Source organism: Brachypodium distachyon, chromosome 1 (genome assembly GCF_000005505.3).
Source record: "Brachypodium distachyon strain Bd21 chromosome 1, Brachypodium_distachyon_v3.0, whole genome shotgun sequence".
NCBI classification, from domain to species: Eukaryota; Viridiplantae; Streptophyta; class Magnoliopsida; order Poales; family Poaceae; genus Brachypodium; species Brachypodium distachyon.
In genome coordinates this window covers 61,429,649-61,449,307 of record NC_016131.3, presented here as the reverse complement: position 1 = coordinate 61,449,307, position 19,659 = coordinate 61,429,649, and the positions used below count along the sequence as shown (strand labels likewise).

The 19,659-nt window shown below is 42.3% G+C and overlaps 1 protein-coding gene across 1 annotated transcript; it reads right to left on the bottom strand.

Moving 5' to 3' along the window:
• Positions 1-434: 434 nt before the first annotated feature.
• On the bottom strand, positions 435-17,084 carry LOC100821675 (protein HUA2-LIKE 2). Its single transcript, XM_003561570.4, has 12 exons — positions 16,477-17,084; positions 13,236-13,312; positions 9,598-11,571; positions 5,906-6,356; positions 5,538-5,646; positions 5,348-5,460; positions 5,080-5,261; positions 3,751-4,219; positions 3,108-3,666; positions 2,461-2,586; positions 889-937; positions 435-807 (listed from the first exon to the last, which is right to left on the bottom strand). The coding sequence occupies exons 1-11, from the start codon at positions 16,600-16,602 to the stop codon at positions 912-914; spliced, it is 4,212 nt and encodes a 1,403-aa protein (XP_003561618.1). The 5' UTR covers positions 16,603-17,084; the 3' UTR covers positions 435-807; positions 889-911.
• Positions 17,085-19,659: the final 2,575 nt, after the last annotated feature.

Here is a 19,659-nt window from a genome sequence, read left to right as displayed (position 1 = left end):
AAACACTGTAGAACACATGTCACATCCTTTTCCCTGTATATCTCGAACTGTCGCAATATATATCCGAGTATTGGGCTAATGGCGGCGAATATTCGAAATACATGAGACTTCGTAACTTCAAGCAACAGCCTTACCTCGGTAAGTTTTGCAGACTTTATAATCATTTGCCCATTTGGTTTTACTTTTGGTACAGAATGCACATGCAGAAACAGAACAGTTGCACGGAGTATCCCGACTGACAATGTGTCAGCACAATTTCAAGTATTACTTAAACTGAGATATGATGGTACAAATTCTTTTAAATGGCAAAACATTAATTTAGTGCGCAAGGCTTGGACACCATGCTCAAAAAACTAATAACCAAGCAGTAGAAGATCCTATGACATTTTCTGTAGTTTGGAGAAGAAATAAACGGTAGCAGAATCTGCAAGAACTACGGCAAAATGATCTGTATTTATTTATTCATTTGGCTTATGTACGCTGTAATAGACCATTCTCAAAGTCATCTGAAGTAGCTGTTGTGGAGAGCAGAAGGAATGACAAAATAATGAAGATTCGACAAATGTAAGTGAACTCAGTTAGGCTAACGAACTATGACTCCCCTCAGATACACAGGCTATCTCTACAATACAATCCTCAACATGGTCGTGGTCGGTCCAACTTCCGCTTCTGCAGCCACAGCGGCGTGCATGCTACAAGGTACGAAGCTATCATACATATGTACAAGGTGATAGGTACCATCACCCACTTTGTTCAAGCGTTCCAGGCTTACCAACAGCCAGCAGCCCAAAAACAAAGACATCAAACCTGGAAAGCATGAGGTCAGACCAAAAAAGGAAAGAATAGCTAGTTGACTAGACCATTAGAGCAACAGAACAGATGTCATACCAATCAAATATTGTGAAAAATTGTTATCTTGGTTTCCAGCTACCTTGTGCTGCAATGAAAGAGGCACATTAGTATCACAGCTTCGTAACAACCTGAGGGGACATGTAGGGAATTTCTTTCTTTGGAACTGATCATTTCATAGCTCACGCTTCCGCGTCTCATAAAGTTACAGCAAGAAATACATATAGCGTGGTAGAAAATTTGCTAAATGGGCATAGATATAAAATCAACAATATTATGGGTGTGCTTGGCAAGTAAATTTTGGGAATAGCAAAACCTGCCACCATTTGGTAGCAACTGGTTTTCTGCCAATTGCCATGCCAACAAAGACAAACAGGGTTGCAAGTGTGTGTGTGTGTGGGGGGGGGGGGGGGGGGGGCACTAAATCAGTTGCGGGACAACAGTGTCAAACTCGCAGTTGAGGGCGATGTCGTCCGGCGGGCAGACACTACGCCTGCAGGAAAACGACGTCCAATGTAAGTAGTTGTCTTCTTTACCACATAGACAACATGCCCACACTCCTCCCGCTATGGGGGTTGCCTACCACGACCGCCGCTACGCTGACTGGTGGTCGCCGCACCATCTTGTTGGAGGTGCTCGCTCACGATGTCACCGCTAGACGTATCTCCACGCTGCCATCAACGGAGCGCAAGGTTGGTCACAGTGTTCCTGTCATAGGACCACCTCTGCCTCCATGTCTCCAAATGCCACAGGCTTCAGCATCACAATGGCACTCTTCATCACTCCCTCAACTTAGCTGCTGCTGTAGCAACCTCCCAATACCAGCTGCAGAAAATACAACCCATGGTACTCACACCAAAGCTTGAAGACAGCTAGCCAAAGGGGTAGAAGAGGACAAAGCTGGAAGCATCTTGCACAGGCCGCAGCTTGGCAATGTCAGCAAGGATGCGGGAGGATGGGATGCTACTGGACTTGCGCCGGGCTACCCCATGCAGGCAGCAGCGCAGCACGATGTGCATATAAGAAAATCTTTTCCCGTCTCACCTGTGCAGGATTACAAGGAGAAGAAATGTGTGTGCAAGGTTACATGATAATGCAGTTAGCATGCTTCAAAAGATGAAGGAAGAGCAAGCCAGCGGGTTAATGCGGGATCATGCGTCTATCCACTATCCCCAACAAGCCTCGTAACATTATGCGGTGACCATGGACAGCTATAACGCTGCAACAAATTGCGGGGACAGTGCAGACATAGTATGGGAAGCCACAACCCACCCCACTTGCATCCCTAGAAAGGTAGAGGCAACTAGATGCACACCCATGAATTGGCCTAATATTTTACGTAGTATGGATAGCCACAACCCACCCCACTTACACCCCCAGAAAGGTAGAGGCAACAAGATGCGCACCCATGAATTGGCCTAATATTTCATTAAGTTTTAACATTCAGGATTGAGAAGTTTCTTAATAGCAGAATGATAGCAACTTCAAACAAGGCAAAAACCATCAGCTAGATTTTCTAGACAAGTTGATTTGTAACAGCAGAGATAATCAGACAAAAGAGATGTAACTTAAACTAGAAAACAGAATGCTGCCGCATGAAGTATGACGTACCTCCTGCTACATGAGGAACTGGAGGCTCCACAGACCACCCAGCGCAAGGACCTAATGGAGGATCTGATGACTCTCGATAATGCGTTGGGGCTGATGATGCTTCGAAATGGTCTGGAATAGGTGGTACTGGATAACAATCAAGAACAAACCAAATCAACGATAATTCATTGGGCGGAAAATGCCAGTTAACTAGTATTCTCTAGGGAACTGCATGGTACAAAATTTTAAAAGCATGATAATAAAGAAAAGGCTCACGATTTCATCATTGGTTTGTTTATCGAGGTCACGGGAATAAGACTAGTCATAGTGCAAGTAACTTGGGTAGTAACATAGATGAAGAAAGAGAGCGAGGTGGTAACTATATATGTTACCATAACATCACACAAATCAAGACAAGACGAGTCTACAAGACAATTAATGACACAATGCATGACACCACATATAAGTTACTACCCACTATGGAGTAGTAACTTAGACTAGTAACATATGTTACTCCCCACTATGACCAGCCTAAGACTTATTCTCGCCACATTGAAATTAGGAGACTTGCGCACACCCCACGAAAATTCTAGGTAGAAGACTTGCGCACACCCCATGAAAATTATCCATGATGTGATTATAATGACCATGCTAAATATGGAAAGTACCTGGTGGAAAAGGAGGAAATCTTCCCCTGTCAGCATCATGGTGCGCCAGTACCCTAACAGCTCTCTCGTCAAAGTGATGTCTTCTGCCATTGTAATGGTGTCCCCTATCATTGTGGCGATATCCTCTATCATTGAAGTGGTCTCGTCTATCATGCCCATGATGCATGCTATCGGGTCTGTGATGATCTCGATCATGCCCACTATACCGGTAGCTCTCAGGATGGGATGAAGAGTTATTACTCCATTGTTGTGGCCTTTGATGGGGTTCTCGTGGCATATGAGGGAATTGATTTGGAGGAGGCGGAGGGGGTGGTCGTTGCAGATGATAACCCTCATTAGGCATTGATTCAGTCAGGTGTTGATGATAGCTATTAGCGTGATATGGTGCTGGTGGTGTAGGGAAACTGCTATGGGATCCAGGGGGATTGATTGGTGCAATCTGATTTCGATGTGCACCATATCCTGAATTACAGAATGATGGAGGCTGCAACGGAGCTACAGAAGGATTCATGTTTCGCGGGTGCTCCACAATAGATTGTGGCTGCTGACTTTGAGCATTCTGCAAAATGAAAAAGGAGGGAAGTTAACTAATTTCATAATATAGCGAGGCATAAGTTCGTGGACATGAAGAAAATGTGCATACATAAGTAGCTCTTGGAGGATGTGGCCCAACTGGATCAGATGCCATTTGTAATGTTGGCTGCAACTGCGTACTCTGAGCAATGTGTACAGGTGGAGGGGGTGGAATTGGTGGAGGAGATGATGGCAATGGCGGGGATGATGGAGGCCCGTTGTCAGGGAGGGGAGGACCACTATCTGAAGGATGGTGCTCAGATGTTGTACAATTTGTATCACTTTGCTCTAGTTGGTATGTGGTGCTAGCTTCAGCTTCAGATGGTGGAGCTACATCCTCCATCTCAAGCTCACCATCAACTTCTTCAAGGATGTGCCGATGCTTCTCCCCGGGTATTTGAGATTCTTCCTTATCATCACTAACTGGAGCATCCTGTTCAGGTGTGACAGCCTCGAAACTCATATCCTCAGAGGAGCTTCCTTCCTCGTCTTCAAGTACTTTTGTGCAAATTAAGTTTGGTATGTGAAAACCAGCATTGCTGAGGAAAATAATGAAACATGTAAACATGGGGAAACTAGAGGAAGCATTTGCATGAAACAATGCTGCATAGTTGTATAACTGTGATTTGCTAGACTCCGTGCATCACACATTTTATGACTTTATGTATTACTCCCTCCATTTCACAAAGGTTGGCGTATTTTGTTTCGTTAAGACAAGGCTTTGAGCAATGAGAACTCTATTAATATGTGTTTTTCCATACATGAAATTTATATAATAGATTCGTCTTTAAAAGTGCTTGTTAATAATCATGATTTTGTACCATAAAAGTTACATATTGATAGAGTAATTCTTAGTCAAAGCCTTGTCTTAACGAACCAAAATTCGCCAACCTTTGTGAAATGGAGGGAGTATTAGATTGCTCTTCTGAGTTATTCCTCTATAATCCAGTGACAATTCAGTGTGTTAGCATATCGAGAAAGGCAGCGCTTCAACTCAATATTGGTGGGTTTCATCAAATTTTGCTAGTTGGATGCTGAAATCATTAATCCATCATAATTCACTGCTTAACCAAATCGACAAGAGGACCCAGAGCATATAATACTTCAAGGAAATTACTCCAATTTCTAGAAGTGCATATGAGTTTCTATCACAAATTTGCCTGTTTCCAATGTATGGACAATTGGACATAGGATATACTCATATGTAGGCATAGAGCATACCCTAACATGATGATCTCATATATGTGCAGTTTCATCTGGTCACCATCTTAATTACAAAAGCATGCAAACACATGACGTGAACGATGGAAACATCCCACACTAATAAATAACTTAAAAACATTGTCCAGTGCATGAAAAGGAGGTCCTGCATGAGGGGGCTTCAGTTTTGCAAGCTTACCTCCCATACTCATCAACAAGCATTCCTTCATTGTCACGCAAAGGGTCATTTAGAGCTCTTTCTGTACTTGAAGGACGGTGAGAGCTTCCAAAAGATGCCTCATTGATAACCTCAAGTTCTCTAATATGGCGACGAATGATGTACTCTGGAAGTGTTTTCCTCTCAAGCCAAAGCTTCAAAACCTATCAATCAAATCATAAACTTGTAAGGGGTGGGAAGGGGACATAGCACATGGCATCTGTTTTATCAGACTATTCACATCACTTGCCTTGAGACATTGCCTTCGATTCTCCCATGCTGAATTTCCAGGAGGTGCAGCGGCATAAAGTAATCGAGGCAGAACCACCTGAATAAGAGAGGGGTATGCATCTCCAGCTCCACCTGCAAAAATTTCCACGGTACTGAAAATTAAACTTTATACAAAAGCAATGAGAAAATTTTTAGAAGCATGCAGTTACCTTTCTGGTTGCGAGAGCATTGAGTTATTGAATCGATGAGAAAGAAAAGGTCCACCCGCTTATGTAAATTTGTTTCCTTTTCCATGCGTTCAACGATAATATCAATTGCCTAAACAATGGGGAGAACAGCATTACAAAAAGCTTGATGGCAATTGGTTGAATGGAAGACCATGTTTGTCTTTTTTTATGGCAAGCTGAAGGCAGCATGATGTTTGTTAAAGTAAGATTTCATCAACTGACTTAGAAGTAAACTGAAAGGTGTTGAATGATGATACAAAACAAAGCATAATGGAAAAATGTAGAAGTCACAAAGCAGCATTTGCTGTAAAAATAATAGTAACACAAAGTAGAGATATGCACGGTCTAACCTCCCTGGCAATGCCATGCTTAGCGCACTCAATAGCAATGCGTGTTGCACGTGCTATATTTTCTTTTGTTCTTGTCAGTGTACCAAGGAAAGCTCCAAAAGCTATTCGTGCTGCACTGGCCTCACTGTTCCCTGCTATTTTTTTCATGTCCTTCATTTGCATGCTATCAAACGGATGACTAGAGTGAACGCTGTCATCTGTAGAGGTCGACCTGATTATCTGATTCGGAGGTGACAGATGTCCCTGTCCATCCTTCAGAGGTGTGCTAACTAAGCCTTTGGCGAAATACTTGGCGTTCAGGAAGTTATCTGAAAAGGAAGTTGATCGAGAGAACCTTCTAGCCTGGGCAACAGCAATAAGTTCTTTCATAGGCATTGAATCTGGAGAGGTGCGCCTATCCTTTAGGTTTCTGTGGTTCAGCTCTTTCAATGCCAAAGCTGAGGAGATGTGCCTGCAAGACAAAATAAGTATGATCATGCCTTTTGCACTACATATATAAGCACCGCTGACTAGAAGCTAGAATAATGAAAAGATCAGATGGCCACACAGTAATAAATAATACGGAGTAATAACTGTGTTTGGCACAATGTATTAAACTTTAAAAGCTGGGTGTTGCATTCAGAGTGGGCAAAGTATTATCTTACAGTTACTTTCATAGTTCGGTGGAAATAAAAGAGTTCTATCATCACTTCAAGCAGCTAATCGCTAGGAAAAAGATCAAGTTTTTAGCGGTGATTAGTGAACCAGTATATAACACAAAAACATTTTTCTAATCCACGGAGTTGCCTGTAGGTGAATAGGATGGCTATCAATTCATATAATCGTTTATTTCTTGCAAAATAAGTACTCCTGCTAAGATACAGAAAGAAGGCTCCAAACAAGTGTACCTGGATTTCAAGTAATTGAGGCTTTGGACGTCAGACATACATAAAAGTGAAATTTATTTGAATCCCATTGCTATACCCAAATTTACGGAATGTTCCAATAAGGCTATTACAGTATCTATAGCTAAAACAAGACAGGACAAACAGAAAGAACATTAGGGCCATATGGAGGTAGAGAAAAGTACTCCCTTGTTCAGACATACAGGACATATTTTGATAGTCCAAGTTCAGGTTTTGACAAACATTAGATTCGACTGATTCGTACTCAAAAGCACTTTCTTATGATTGTGGTTTTGTAACTACTCACAACTCACTGTCCAAGAAATTTACGTTCAAATAATGAATTTGGACAGTCAATATACATCTTGTATATCTGAAAGGAGTACCAAATGTTCCTATCCTTCGGAGTTAAGCAGGATAAATGAAATATCTGACTAATGAGCATCAACTATGCAACATGGACAGGTTTATCAGTGTTGTAATATAATAAAATCCTTACATGGGCCGGGCCGCGATCCTACGTGGCGACGACCAAGTCAACGAATCCCGAAGACCGGTCAAATTGCCAACAAGGCTTAGCCATGCCAACTAAGTACCGGTCAAAGGAGTCAAAGGGTCAAGCCCCCCATGCCATGGTCAAAGGAGCTAGAGTAAGGGCCAAGAAAGCTCTAGGAGCAAATTTACCACCTTACCCTCACTTTCCCTCTCCCTCAAGGGTAGCCATGGTCTTTTGTCATGGACCCCTAGGCTATAAATACCCTCCCCATGGGGGCATGTACCATTCACTCTCCATTGGAATAAGATCAAAGGGGAGAGGGCTAGAGCATCTCAAGGAGCCCGCTCTCGAGTGCTTGGGTCGAGCCTAGTCTCGACTCGACCTCGGGGACGCGACTTGAGAAGCCTAGTTTCGAGGTTCCGGGCCGTCTAGTACGACCTCGACTCAAAGTAGAGGGATCGGGTTAGAGTCTCGAGGGTATCCTAACCTCGCTACTTGGGAAGACGAGTTCGGCCCAGGTCCGAGGCGGCCCCTAGAGATCTCTCGCTATAGGCGACTTGGGAAGACGAGTTCGGCCCAAGCGCTTGGCTAACGACCCCCTCGAAGCCTCTCCTAACATAGGACTAAGTCGTACCCGCAGGGTCGACCGAACCTATTCAGAAAATATCAACGTGTCAACTTGTCCCAAGTGTACGGCGACCTTCGCTATAAGGCCGGCGTACACCCCCTACACCTTATTCTCGCATTTGTGCAATCGTGCATTGGCACCCCGTACTCCTGTTGTTTTCTAGAACAACAACAATCAGTAAGACCAAAGAAGCTATAATAAAAAATCCAAAACTCAGCTCATAAAGCATCAAAGCTGCACACACAATCCAACTCAACAAATCAAATCTACATAGGAAGATTAGAATTCATAATTTTCTTGTCAATAAAAGCGAATACAAAATGCCAGTGATACCACCTGTTGTTGTGTACCCCGCATAGCACTCATCCACAGTGCAAATTTGCATGGGAAATTTTGAGAATCCAACTTAAAGAATCGAATCTCCATAGGATATATAGAATTAATAATCCTCTTGTCAATAAGTGAATACAACATATCAGTAATATCACTCATCCACAATGCATGAGTTTATTTTTTAACTTCCCTAGGAAATAGATTATAAGATTTGCAAATATGTTTCAAGAATCAAGACGTATGTCACTTACCCAAGCTATTTTAATATCCAGAGGTGGTGTATCTTGCTGGATGAAAACACCATTTGATATTACATGTATGGATTATATGAAATTAGGGCTGTCATAAGGAAGGTGGGGGTGCATGCCCCTTTCCAATTTTCCAAGGTTTAAAACAGGGAATGGACCTAGAAGATTACAACAGCATAAAGCGCATTGGTATAAGTAGTTCATAAGTAATAGCTTTTGCTTTCTACTCCAACAAGCACAAAAGTATCTACTCCAACAAGCACAAAAGTACTACTCATAGATTAAGAGTAAACCATCTGTCTAGAACCTCATATTTACCACATATTTGATATTTCCAAGGAAAACCAATACTTGTCATTTCTCACATTAACTCTGTTCTTTAGATCTCTCTCACATAAACAAAAACGAAAACTTATTTCATGTGTTCTGCATAAAGAACTTCATTCACCAATAATGTTTGCCTAATGCAAACCCATGTATGGGTGCAACTATAAATTTCCAAACATTAACCACTGGATCGATTGAAATCAAATTATTCAAATGGATGAACAATTTCAATAACCCCTCCCACAGATTGCTAAATTGCGTACACGGGATTCCACCTCCATAAGTCCACCAAAATACAATTCATCCGAGCCTGGGCCAATGGCTAACTCTAGGGTTTTGCATTATCAGACTCCGGTTAAGATGGCCCACGCTGGAGTTCACTTTATTGGACCTTTGGGTTAGAGATGAACACAAATGTTATAGAACAGTCTATGCCTATAGGTTTTGTATTATTGTAGATATGCCTAATATGGATTGCACATTTCAAGCCCCACCACTCTTCTTTCCCCTAGTTCATGTAATTGATGCCCACCTAAACATACAGCTTCAAACGTAGAATTCAGGTAAATTTACTATCCACAACATGGTAAGATCATTACATGAAAGGATAAAGCCATAGTAACACAAAATTGCACAGGAATATGACCCAAACAGAAATAACAGGTGCTGTAAAATTATTCAAGAACACAAAGATATGTAACATATCAGTGAACAAATAGATCGAAGATCGCCAATACGAAAGCAAAGATTTACTAGGATATGAATTTAGAGCTTACACTTCAGATGTTCGGGTGTCTGCATCAGACTGTATACTGGAAGACTTGGTAGCCAATGAAGAGGTGCTTGTTGTATCACCTAAATTGATTGCTGGTGCTAAAACAGTCTCCCCATGTGGTACTGAATCACTGTTCACATTATTATCAGAGACAAGAGGTTGGTCAACTGGTCCACTACATCTGCTATCACTTCCGTCAACATGATAAGCAGGGCAGCCAATTGGTTCTGTATGACCATTGCAGCTGACTGGCCTGGTGACATCATTATAACTAGACTTCCCCAAAGATGAAGATAACCGATCAGGCAAAGATATGGTCTGTGTCACATCAAAAGCAGGATCATTCAATTTCATGGAAGCAGCTACATCCTTATTCTGTAAAATCCTTTTGCGTGTTGAGCTATGCATGGATTGCAAGCCTGGCAATCTAGGGCTTTCAGTTAGACAAGATCTGTCAGAGGTTATGACTGCTGAATCTGCCATTTTATTAGAATGGCTGTTTTCTGAAGATTCGCAACGATTCAGAATCGACTGCTTTGATCCTGTCTCTCCAGGCAGACTACTGATAATTTCAGCAGCATTAGCAGACATAGCTTCTAAAGCACGATGGAGGCGTTTTGATGGGGGCAAAGCAGCTTCCACATCCAGTGTTAAAACCTTTGGTTGGTAATCTTTACTCTTCCAAACAGAGTGACCTTCCCCTGACGGGACAGGCATGTTTAATATTGATTGCTGATCTGGAATAGTGTTTACCACTGATGACTGGTCAACTGAAAAATCATTACTAGGTCGTGCACGAGTACCTTGCATATCACAGTGGTCTGCAGGAGCAGCAAGCCCTGATCTATTATTAGAAACATCAGTTTCTTCAACACTCACAGCTGACTTCTCCAACTGAGGTGTTCCCATTCGAACCCTTGCCCTTTTGACTAAGGGCAAGTGTTCATCTCCATCAGACTTATTAAGATCATTCTTTGAATTTGGAGAACCTGCAAGGTTTCCACTAAACTCAGCAGGCAATTTGTCATCCTTATTTGATGTGATACAATCTGTAGAATGAGGAATCCACTTTCCATTTGGCTTCCTTTTTCTCTTGAAAATTACTGTCGAGTTCATGGGAAGACCTGATGCACCAGTGGATTTGAATTGTGCCATTGAAGCTCTATTTTGCGATGCTTCGCTGCCACGGGTATTATCTAACTTAGCAGTAAAAGATATTTTTTTACTACTGTCACTGGCCCCAGGAGTTCCAGGTTGATTGAAGGTTGTTCCACTTGAATGCAACCAAACACCATCCAGGGTAGAAGGGGAAGCTGAGTTAGCTTTGTCATACCCTGCGTATTTATGAAGCGTGGAATCTTCCTTATTGTTGTCAGGAACCAAATCAACAGAAGCCAAACTGGTTTCACCCAAAAGCTTACCAGAATCCTGAGACTTTCTGGCTTCAACATTTAATGAACTTCTTGATCTCCGCGAAGCTGGAGCCCTACTCCTTGTGTAGCAATTTTGAAGGTGTGTATCCCTTGGCTTGTTCTTTGAAAATGAACTAGCAGACAAAGGGATGTTCCTCATTTCATCAAGGATTGATACATTTTCAGTCGGCTCCTCAGGAGCAGAGTTTACAACACATCGCTCACTCCCGTTTACCATGACAGAAGGCTCATCAGTATTGACCAAGTTGTGAACCCTTGCGATGACTGAGTGGTCTTCTAACTTATTGTCCCTACCCATATTAGGGCTGTTGACAAGACCTTCAGTATCCATGCTGCTATTATTATCACCAAGATTTTCTGGTTTCACTTCATTGCCAACCAGGTCAAGCTTATTGTTACTATCTTCCTTCAAAGAATTGTAAACATCAATAATCTCATCAACTGCTCTCACAAAATCAACCCCTTTACCATGTCGCTTAGCAAGTAGAGACCTCTTTTTCTCTTCAGTGAATGCCTCCAGTTCTGCATAGTTGCAGAAAGCACTACAGCAGAAAGAACCAGAAGTCAGACATAAGAAGAACAATATGACATGTCTTAGGTGTGGTAATTCGGTCCATACCACATATTCTCTGCACAGCAAACCATGCTGAGTCATAACTCTACAAATGATACCCTCATGATTGTTCCGCGAGATACTCGTAAGCCCACCTATTAGGCTATTGCCCCCACTTCTGACAAGCCCGCATTCACCTCCCAAAACTGTCCCCTCCTCCCCCCCCCCCCCCCCCCCAAGTCTCCCACTACTACTGTACCGCCACCGCCACATCAAACGCATTTAGAATTCAAAATCTTTGTTATTGTTTGTTATTGAAGCAGGCCTTCAGTACTGAATTTTCCATTTTTGTTCTTATGCTACAAGCACCAAGCAGATTGAGTAAAATGTAGTTCGCAGGCCATACACTGCATGAAAGCTACTAGATTCCCTTACCACTTCATTTAGTAACAATGAAGACACTTACGGAGAGTACATCTTATACCTTGGGTACAAAACATTCAGAGGTATCTTCTAACCATCATTCTCTGTTCACTACTATTTTATTACTGCTGACATATTAATTAAATACTCCCTCAATCTCCCTTCCCTAGAATGTTGTTTTGGTACTAAAAAAAAGAACATGATTGTATTACTTCTGATGGCGGGTCTATAATACTCTTTCCACTCCAAAATATAAGGCTTATAAATTGTGTTGACCGTCAAACTTTCTAAAGTCTGACCAAGCTTATAACAAAGATATTAACATCTACTATACCAAATCTGGACACTATGAAAACATATTAAATGATGGATCTAGTGATCTTGATTTGCTACTGTAGATATTGATAAATTTTTTCAATGAACGTGTCCAACTTTAAAAGGTTTGACTTCAGACAAAATTAATACGCCTAAATTTTGGAACAGAGATGTACTATTTTCCATGTGATCAGTCTAAGTACTTAACTGGATCTGCATGGTTCAACACTCGCAACAATGTTTTGCTACCCAATTACTACTGTTCAGTACAACAAAAACATAAAAGGATTTAAGGGGCGTATAGATGACACCCACCAACAAGGAACTTCATAGATCACTGACTTCAAATATGGTACTCCCTCCGTCCCATATTAAGTGACTCAAATTTGTCCAAATATGGATGTATCTATGCCTAAAAAGCGTCTAGATACATGTAATAGAAAGTCACTTAATATGGGACGGAGGGAGTATGTAACTGCACTGTATCATGATTTAACGTGAAAGTATTCAAAACCATTATCCTATTTCTCAGGTTCCACATGCAGGAGTAAGAACATGCGAAGTTACAGAGAGAACCAAATTTGACAGTTAGATGTTAATCCATGGTAAACACCCCTTGAGTACGCCTATTTGCAAGTATAACTGTATAAACTACTTTATTCACTTGGAGAACTAACTGGTACACAAATAGTAAGTTAGCATTGATATAATCACCCAAGATCCCATAACAAATCCTCCGTATATGACCAATTATAAACAGAAAAACTAAAAATATCAGCCAAAAAAGTTAAAAAAACACATGGATATAAGCTAATCAACATCAAAACAATATGCGGTTTATAAACAGGCACTGTTTGGTAGATACAAAAGCAGCAATACAAACTAAAAGAATGGTTCGACAAAAATAGAACTTACATCTGTTTAGTTCCATAGAAGAAGACTAGACGCTTATTTTTAACAGAAGACAGACCCCACTGCTCTGGCTCACTTATCTGCAATAGCATGCAATTGCAAATTCAGAATTAAATAAATTCTGGAGTATAAAATATACTTTCATCCATGCAATCATCCCATGCGCAAGCCAAACTTCGAAGTGAGGAGAAACTAGAAGGAACAAGCCTATAGGGCAGTTCCATAGCTATCCCAGCTGAAGATAAAAGGAAACTGTTAGCATTAATCTTGATATATGTATCCCATGTTTATGTTTTCATTCTTGCTAGTAGTGTGACAGTGCAGATGTATGTGTGATGCGTACAAGCTGCTGGTTTCAGTCAGAGGGGATGCATGGAGAGAATCTGAGGCACCACGAGAAGCTGCCGTTGCCGAGTGAAACGGTGATACATGCAAGTCTGAAGCCAACGGCCTGCACATGTGCTTGCCAAGTGAATCGGTCAGGATTAATTAGTAGCAGCTGCATGTCCAAATCTTGTGGATCAAACACCAGTAGTGGCTATGTGAGCTAATCGTGTGTGTCAGTGTGTGCATGTATCCAGTTAGATAGGACTAGTTGTTAGTGGTGTGAGTGTAGAGTTAGTGGCAGGCTTAGCTGCTATAAATACATGTAACCATCTTTATTTTGATTAAGAGCAATAGAGAGAAGGAAGAAAAGACGTCGGCTGTGTGACACAGCACGTCACCAAAATCTCTTTGCACTTGTGTGTTTGTTTGTGTGAAGCAAACAAGAGAGCCAGCTGCAGCTGCAGGGAGAAGCAGCAGCTTGAGGGAGAAGAAAAAGAGGAGCAGCTCGGTGCTGCCCCAACAGGAACACCCAACAAATGTGACGGAAAACCATTTACCGTGAAACTTACTCCCTTTCAAGAAAAAGGCTAGATCAGCAAAGCAGCAGACTAACACAGTTAACATAATGCCTCCTAGATAAATACAGGGATAAGGAGAAGCATGCATGGGTATCAATGTAACAATTCTGACTTCTGTGTTCTTGACCATAACAAAGGCGAAAGAATATAAGAGAAGTACCGAAGTATCTTAGCAAACTAAAGGCGCAGAATGAATAAATAAAACAAAGAACTGCTGAATAAAATTACCTTATAACATATAAAGACCATCCTATTTGTCAGTGTGTTGTCCAGTATCATGCATAACACGCACTATATTATAATATTATATAGCGCATAGATACTTAACCAAGCTTGGAAATGGAGACAAGTATGCGACATATAGCAAGTACATACATTCGGAGGCAAGTGTTCTACTGAGGTTAGAAGGCTTGAGAATACTTGCACAGCAATGCAACTATGTTAATTGTAGAGGAAAATTTTGCTTAAGCATGTAATTAACAAACAAATGGAGTGCCAGATTAGTGGGCTAGCAGAACAAACTGTGTTCTTGTGTATCAAAGAACGGGCACAGAAAAGAAGTCAGCATGTACAGTACATATTGCAAAAGCATACATATTGACATAGTTCCCAAACAATGTGGTCCATGCATAACTTAAGAGGCAAGAGTGCCACCATGAGCTAAGAAATATCATTTTTTTTTCATTCTATCTGTCTCATTTTTTTTCTAAAAATAAATAGCTAGAGACACTTCATAAAGTTAGCAATTACATATCTTAGCTACGCACCAAACCCCTCACAAAAATAATATCTGCATCATGTATATATTTATTATATTATAGCTCGATGAATTCAGTAACTAAAAAAACTTTGAAGGCTATGTCTCAAAAACCAAAATGTTGAAGATGAGACATATTCCTGGGACAAAAGAGTAAACCAGTATGTAGTAATGTATTGTTTTACATTTACAGGCCAAAACCAACGGCTAGTCACACAAAACTAACGAACCAAAAGAAAAGATTTTGGGGCAAGGATCAGACAAATGCACAACTGATTTAAGAATCATAGTTAAATCAAAACATTCAAACTATGGATCAGCATCGAGTGGTGAGGCATACTAAAATAGTGATGCATCTCTCAACACAAGGAAGGGCCATGGTTTACTTCCTTATCCCTGTGTCTTCCAAGATACAAGCATGCTAAGAAATGAGAGCCCTTCTGGGGCGCATTTCGCTTGGAGCTGACCATTTCTTACGTATATACCAAAACAACAGCAAGGAGATACTATATCCCATTCCTGCATATTGGTGATCCATTGTTTGGGCACCATAGAAACCAAACACATCCTTAGGGCTTATTCGGTTCACGAGATTTTGAAATCACAGGGATAGGAAATCTAGAGGATTGGAATGTCATGCACACCTCAATCCTTGGATTTTTTAAATGAGGTCTTACCTAATGCTTAGAATCCTTAGGAATTAGCTCAATTTGGCCACAATCCTTAGAAATCTAGCATCCCTATTCCTATGAAACAAATTGCACATAGGGAAAAATCCTAAGGGTTGAAATCCTGTAAAAGAATCCTTTAAACCGAATGAGCCCTTAGATGCTAAATCTAAGAGTCAAAGTAAGAGTAAAGATATTAACCTTATCCCTGATAAAACCTATTTTTCTTTCCTATCAAGCAGTTAATAAGTTGAGTTCAAATAAAAACATGCCCAAGTGAAATCATGACGTGTTCACAAATCACAGAGAACCTTGGACCAGTGTACACAAGTCCTAAGGGCAAAACACTAAGAATTAAATTCAACTCCGTAACTAATATATTTTGAAGAGCAAATCACAACGAACAAAAAACAACACATCTAACTAACAAGCTTCGAAGAGCAAACAGATTACCAGCAAGGGGCTATCTATTCTTGATGACATGCATATCCAAAGTCCAAACACGGGTTGAGACATGACCCAAATCCTACCTGATTCCCAGGCCATTTATTTACACTCTTAATGGCAACAAACCAAATCTCAGAAGCTCAAGCTAAAGAAACTAGCTAGGTCAAATTGCAGTAGAACTTATCACCTAATCTCGAAAGCTCATCAAAATGAAACAAGAAACGGCTGTGTACACCAAATCTTCCTGGTAAGCAGCAAGGAAACCACAAAAATAGCACAGATTAACAACTAAAGCAAACAAATCGGGGTGACACCACCCAAGAACCTAAGATTTATGTAGCCAAAATGGCTACGCTACAGCCCCACAAGCTGGAACGAAACCCTAAGGAAGCCACTCCTGAAGTCCCCTAGCCGCAGGCTGTCCGAGGAACTACGAGGCCAGAGATCAGAAAGAAGCCCCAACTCACCATGGCCGGCCACGCCGGGAAGCCCTTCATCTTGGCGAGCACGAGGTCGCCCAACTTCCACTTCGCCGCGGCCGCGGCCGCCGCGGCAGCCGCGGAGGAGCCGCGCTTCCTCCTCGCCGGCGCCATCGCCCTCCAGGCCACCAGCCAGCCGCCGCCGGCGCCACCGCCAACCCCCAACCCCGACCAGCAGGGATCAAAGCTCAGAAACCGCCTCCAGGGCGGCTAGCTTCAGGGCCGTGAGACGGTGGCTCGACAGCAGGCCGCGGCTCGTGCCGGGAGGCGGCGGCGCCTCCGGTGGTTGTCCTCCGCCCCTCGCTCCTCCTCCTCCCTGCGGCTTCGTCGGCGGCGGCGGCGGCGACGCGGCAGCGGCGGTGAGGAGGAAATGATTTTTATTTATTTATTTATTCGCTTGTCGCTACTTTTCCTCTCTGGGTTTTATTATTTCGTGTGTTTTTCTGTTGTTTACTTGAAGAAGAGTATGCAGCTGTCTCTGTGCGTGCTGGTGGGTGGGTTGTTGTTCGGTGAGGTGGGAGAGGAGAGGAGAGGAGAGGAGAGCGTGCCACGGTGCCCAGCGTCAGCGTGGGAGGGTGAAGTGGGAGTGGCGGTGCGCGTGAGAGAGAGACGGAGGGGAGGAGTGTATGTGGACGGAGAAGCCTTTCGCTCCCGCTTGCCCACATCTCTATATCGTCAGCTGGGCTTTATTTTAAAAAAATTTGACAAAATGTCAGTCTTATGGTCCGAGGCTCAAAGTAGCACAAAATCTCCCCCTGCATTGAACTGTCTCCTTTATGCTTTTTCTTTTGCAGCAAACTATTATTTAGTCTAAAATATGTTAATTATGAGATCCATAACTTAAGTTTGAGCAACTCGAAATGGAAAAAAATTGATAGATCAGGTGATAAGTTCTAAACTGATAGATCCTAACTTAAGTTTGAATTTACAATATTTCCTACACTACCTAGTCAATACATGGTTTTTTATAAGAGTTAGACTAAATTTCAAGGAAACACGGTTTTTTGGGCAGTCGTCTCACTGAGCCAAACTTTTTGCTAATTTTCCCGCAAAACCACACATTGTCTGTCAGACTGTCTTGTCTCAACTAGCCCAAAACACTGGTTTATAGGTGGGCGGACCAGCAAATGCACGTTACCGATAGGAGAAGGGGGCTAATGGAGTTAAATGCAGGTTACCAGGTCGAGTTGGTTCGACGTGGCACCGGACAGGCAGGGCCCACCCATCAGGAATCATGTCAAACAGGCTTAAACCTGTGTTTTGCCCTAGTTGAGAAAGTCTGGCCGAAAATGTGTGGTGTTGCGGACAAGTTAGCAAAAATCGGTGACTCGGTGAGATTATTGGTCCAAAAACTGTGTTTTTAAAAATTACTCTAAAAGTTAGGATGCTATAGGACTCCCCGCTTAAGGCCTGGTTCGGTTACTCCTAGCCCGGTCGGGATCAACATGGATCAACGGGGTTTGCTGCTCAATTCCACTCCAATCTCTTCCAATCCTCTCTGATCCCTGTGTAAACGAACAGGCCGTAAGGGAATATTGAAACTTTCGAAAATTCTTAACACAAACTCAGCAGTTGTAACCTATTTAAACTTTTGGACACTCCGGACGTTTTCGAAACAATGTTGTTGTAGTAAAATAAAATCCTTATATGGACCGGGCCGTAAATCATACGTGGCGACGACCAAGTCAACTCCCAAGCACGAGTCAAGACGCCCACGTGGCGCAGTCAATCCTACTGGCAAAGGAAGACAAGTTAAAAAGTCAAGCCCCTCATGCCATGGTCAAAGGGTCAAATGAGTTAGAGTAGGGGGCAAGAAAGGTGTGGGGATGAGGCTTTTGGTCCATGGTGGACCATGGACCAACCCTCACCTCCCCCTCATGGTGCGCACAAAAGTTATGGACCAAGGAGCTATTTTTACCATTTTGTCCTCACTTTTCTCTCTCCCTCAAGGGTAGCCATGGTCTTTTGTCATGGACCCCTAGGCTATAAATATCCCCCATGGGGGCATGTACCATTCACTCTCACTTGAATAAACTCAAGGGGAAAGGGCTAGAGTGCTCCCTCTTAAGGTTCGCTCTCGCGCGCCGCTCTCGACTGAAAGTTGATCGGCCTCGAGGAAGCCTCTTAGGAGACTCTAGTTTCAAGGCTCCGAGCTAATCTTGGTTGGCACGGGCTCGAAGGAGAAGGGATTGGGTTAGAGTTCCGAGGGTATACTAACCTCGATACTTGGAAAGACGCGTTCGGTCCAAGTATGAGGCGGCCCCGACAAATCTCTCGCTAAAAGGTGTCTTGGGAAGATCTGCTCGGCCCAAGCCCTTGGCTAACAACCCCCTCGAAGCCTTTCCTAACATAGTATTAAGTCGCACCCGTAGGGTCGGCCGAACCTATTCAAAAAATATCGACGTGTCAACTTGTCCAAGTGTACGGCGACCTTCGCTATAAGGCCGGCGTACACGCCCTACTTTTATACCCGCACTTGTGCCATCGAGCATTGCCACCCCTTACTCTAATTGTTGTCGAGAACAACAACAAATGTAAAAGAGGAAAGTGCACCTTTCGATATTACATTCGGGATTTCCATGAATCCCTAAACTTCTCTTACAGATAAGGTGACACTCTAATTCATATACATGTTCTGTTCATATAACCTGATTGGGACCAACATCCGGAACATGATATCAACATGCATCTATTATAACATCCATCAACTACCCATGAACATCTCAAAAATCATCAAACACATCAAGGTGTTAACACTATAATATATCACAATCACTTCGAACAACTCGTATGATCATTACAGCATTGCAAATCATTATCATGCTCGTGCGATCAAGAGAAATGAGAGTACATAGTTATTACCATCAACTCGTAGCCCCGATGGATACCACGCATGCCTCCTTTGGCAAACATCAGGGTGAAGGTAGCTAAATTGAAATTGTATCTCAAAATTCTCTGGAGGTGGAGTAGAATAGATTTTCTAGTCAGCGATCCCTTCTTTTTAGGGAAAAAATATGTCTAAAACTTTGGAATACCGATATGTTTTCAAAGTATCAACCTTCATAGGTTGACAAAGCGACCAAGACCACTCACACGGCACACCCTCCTTGTTCTTTGTGTTGATGTTTTATGTTAAATTGCATTGCCACGTTGAAAGATCGGTATGGTCGG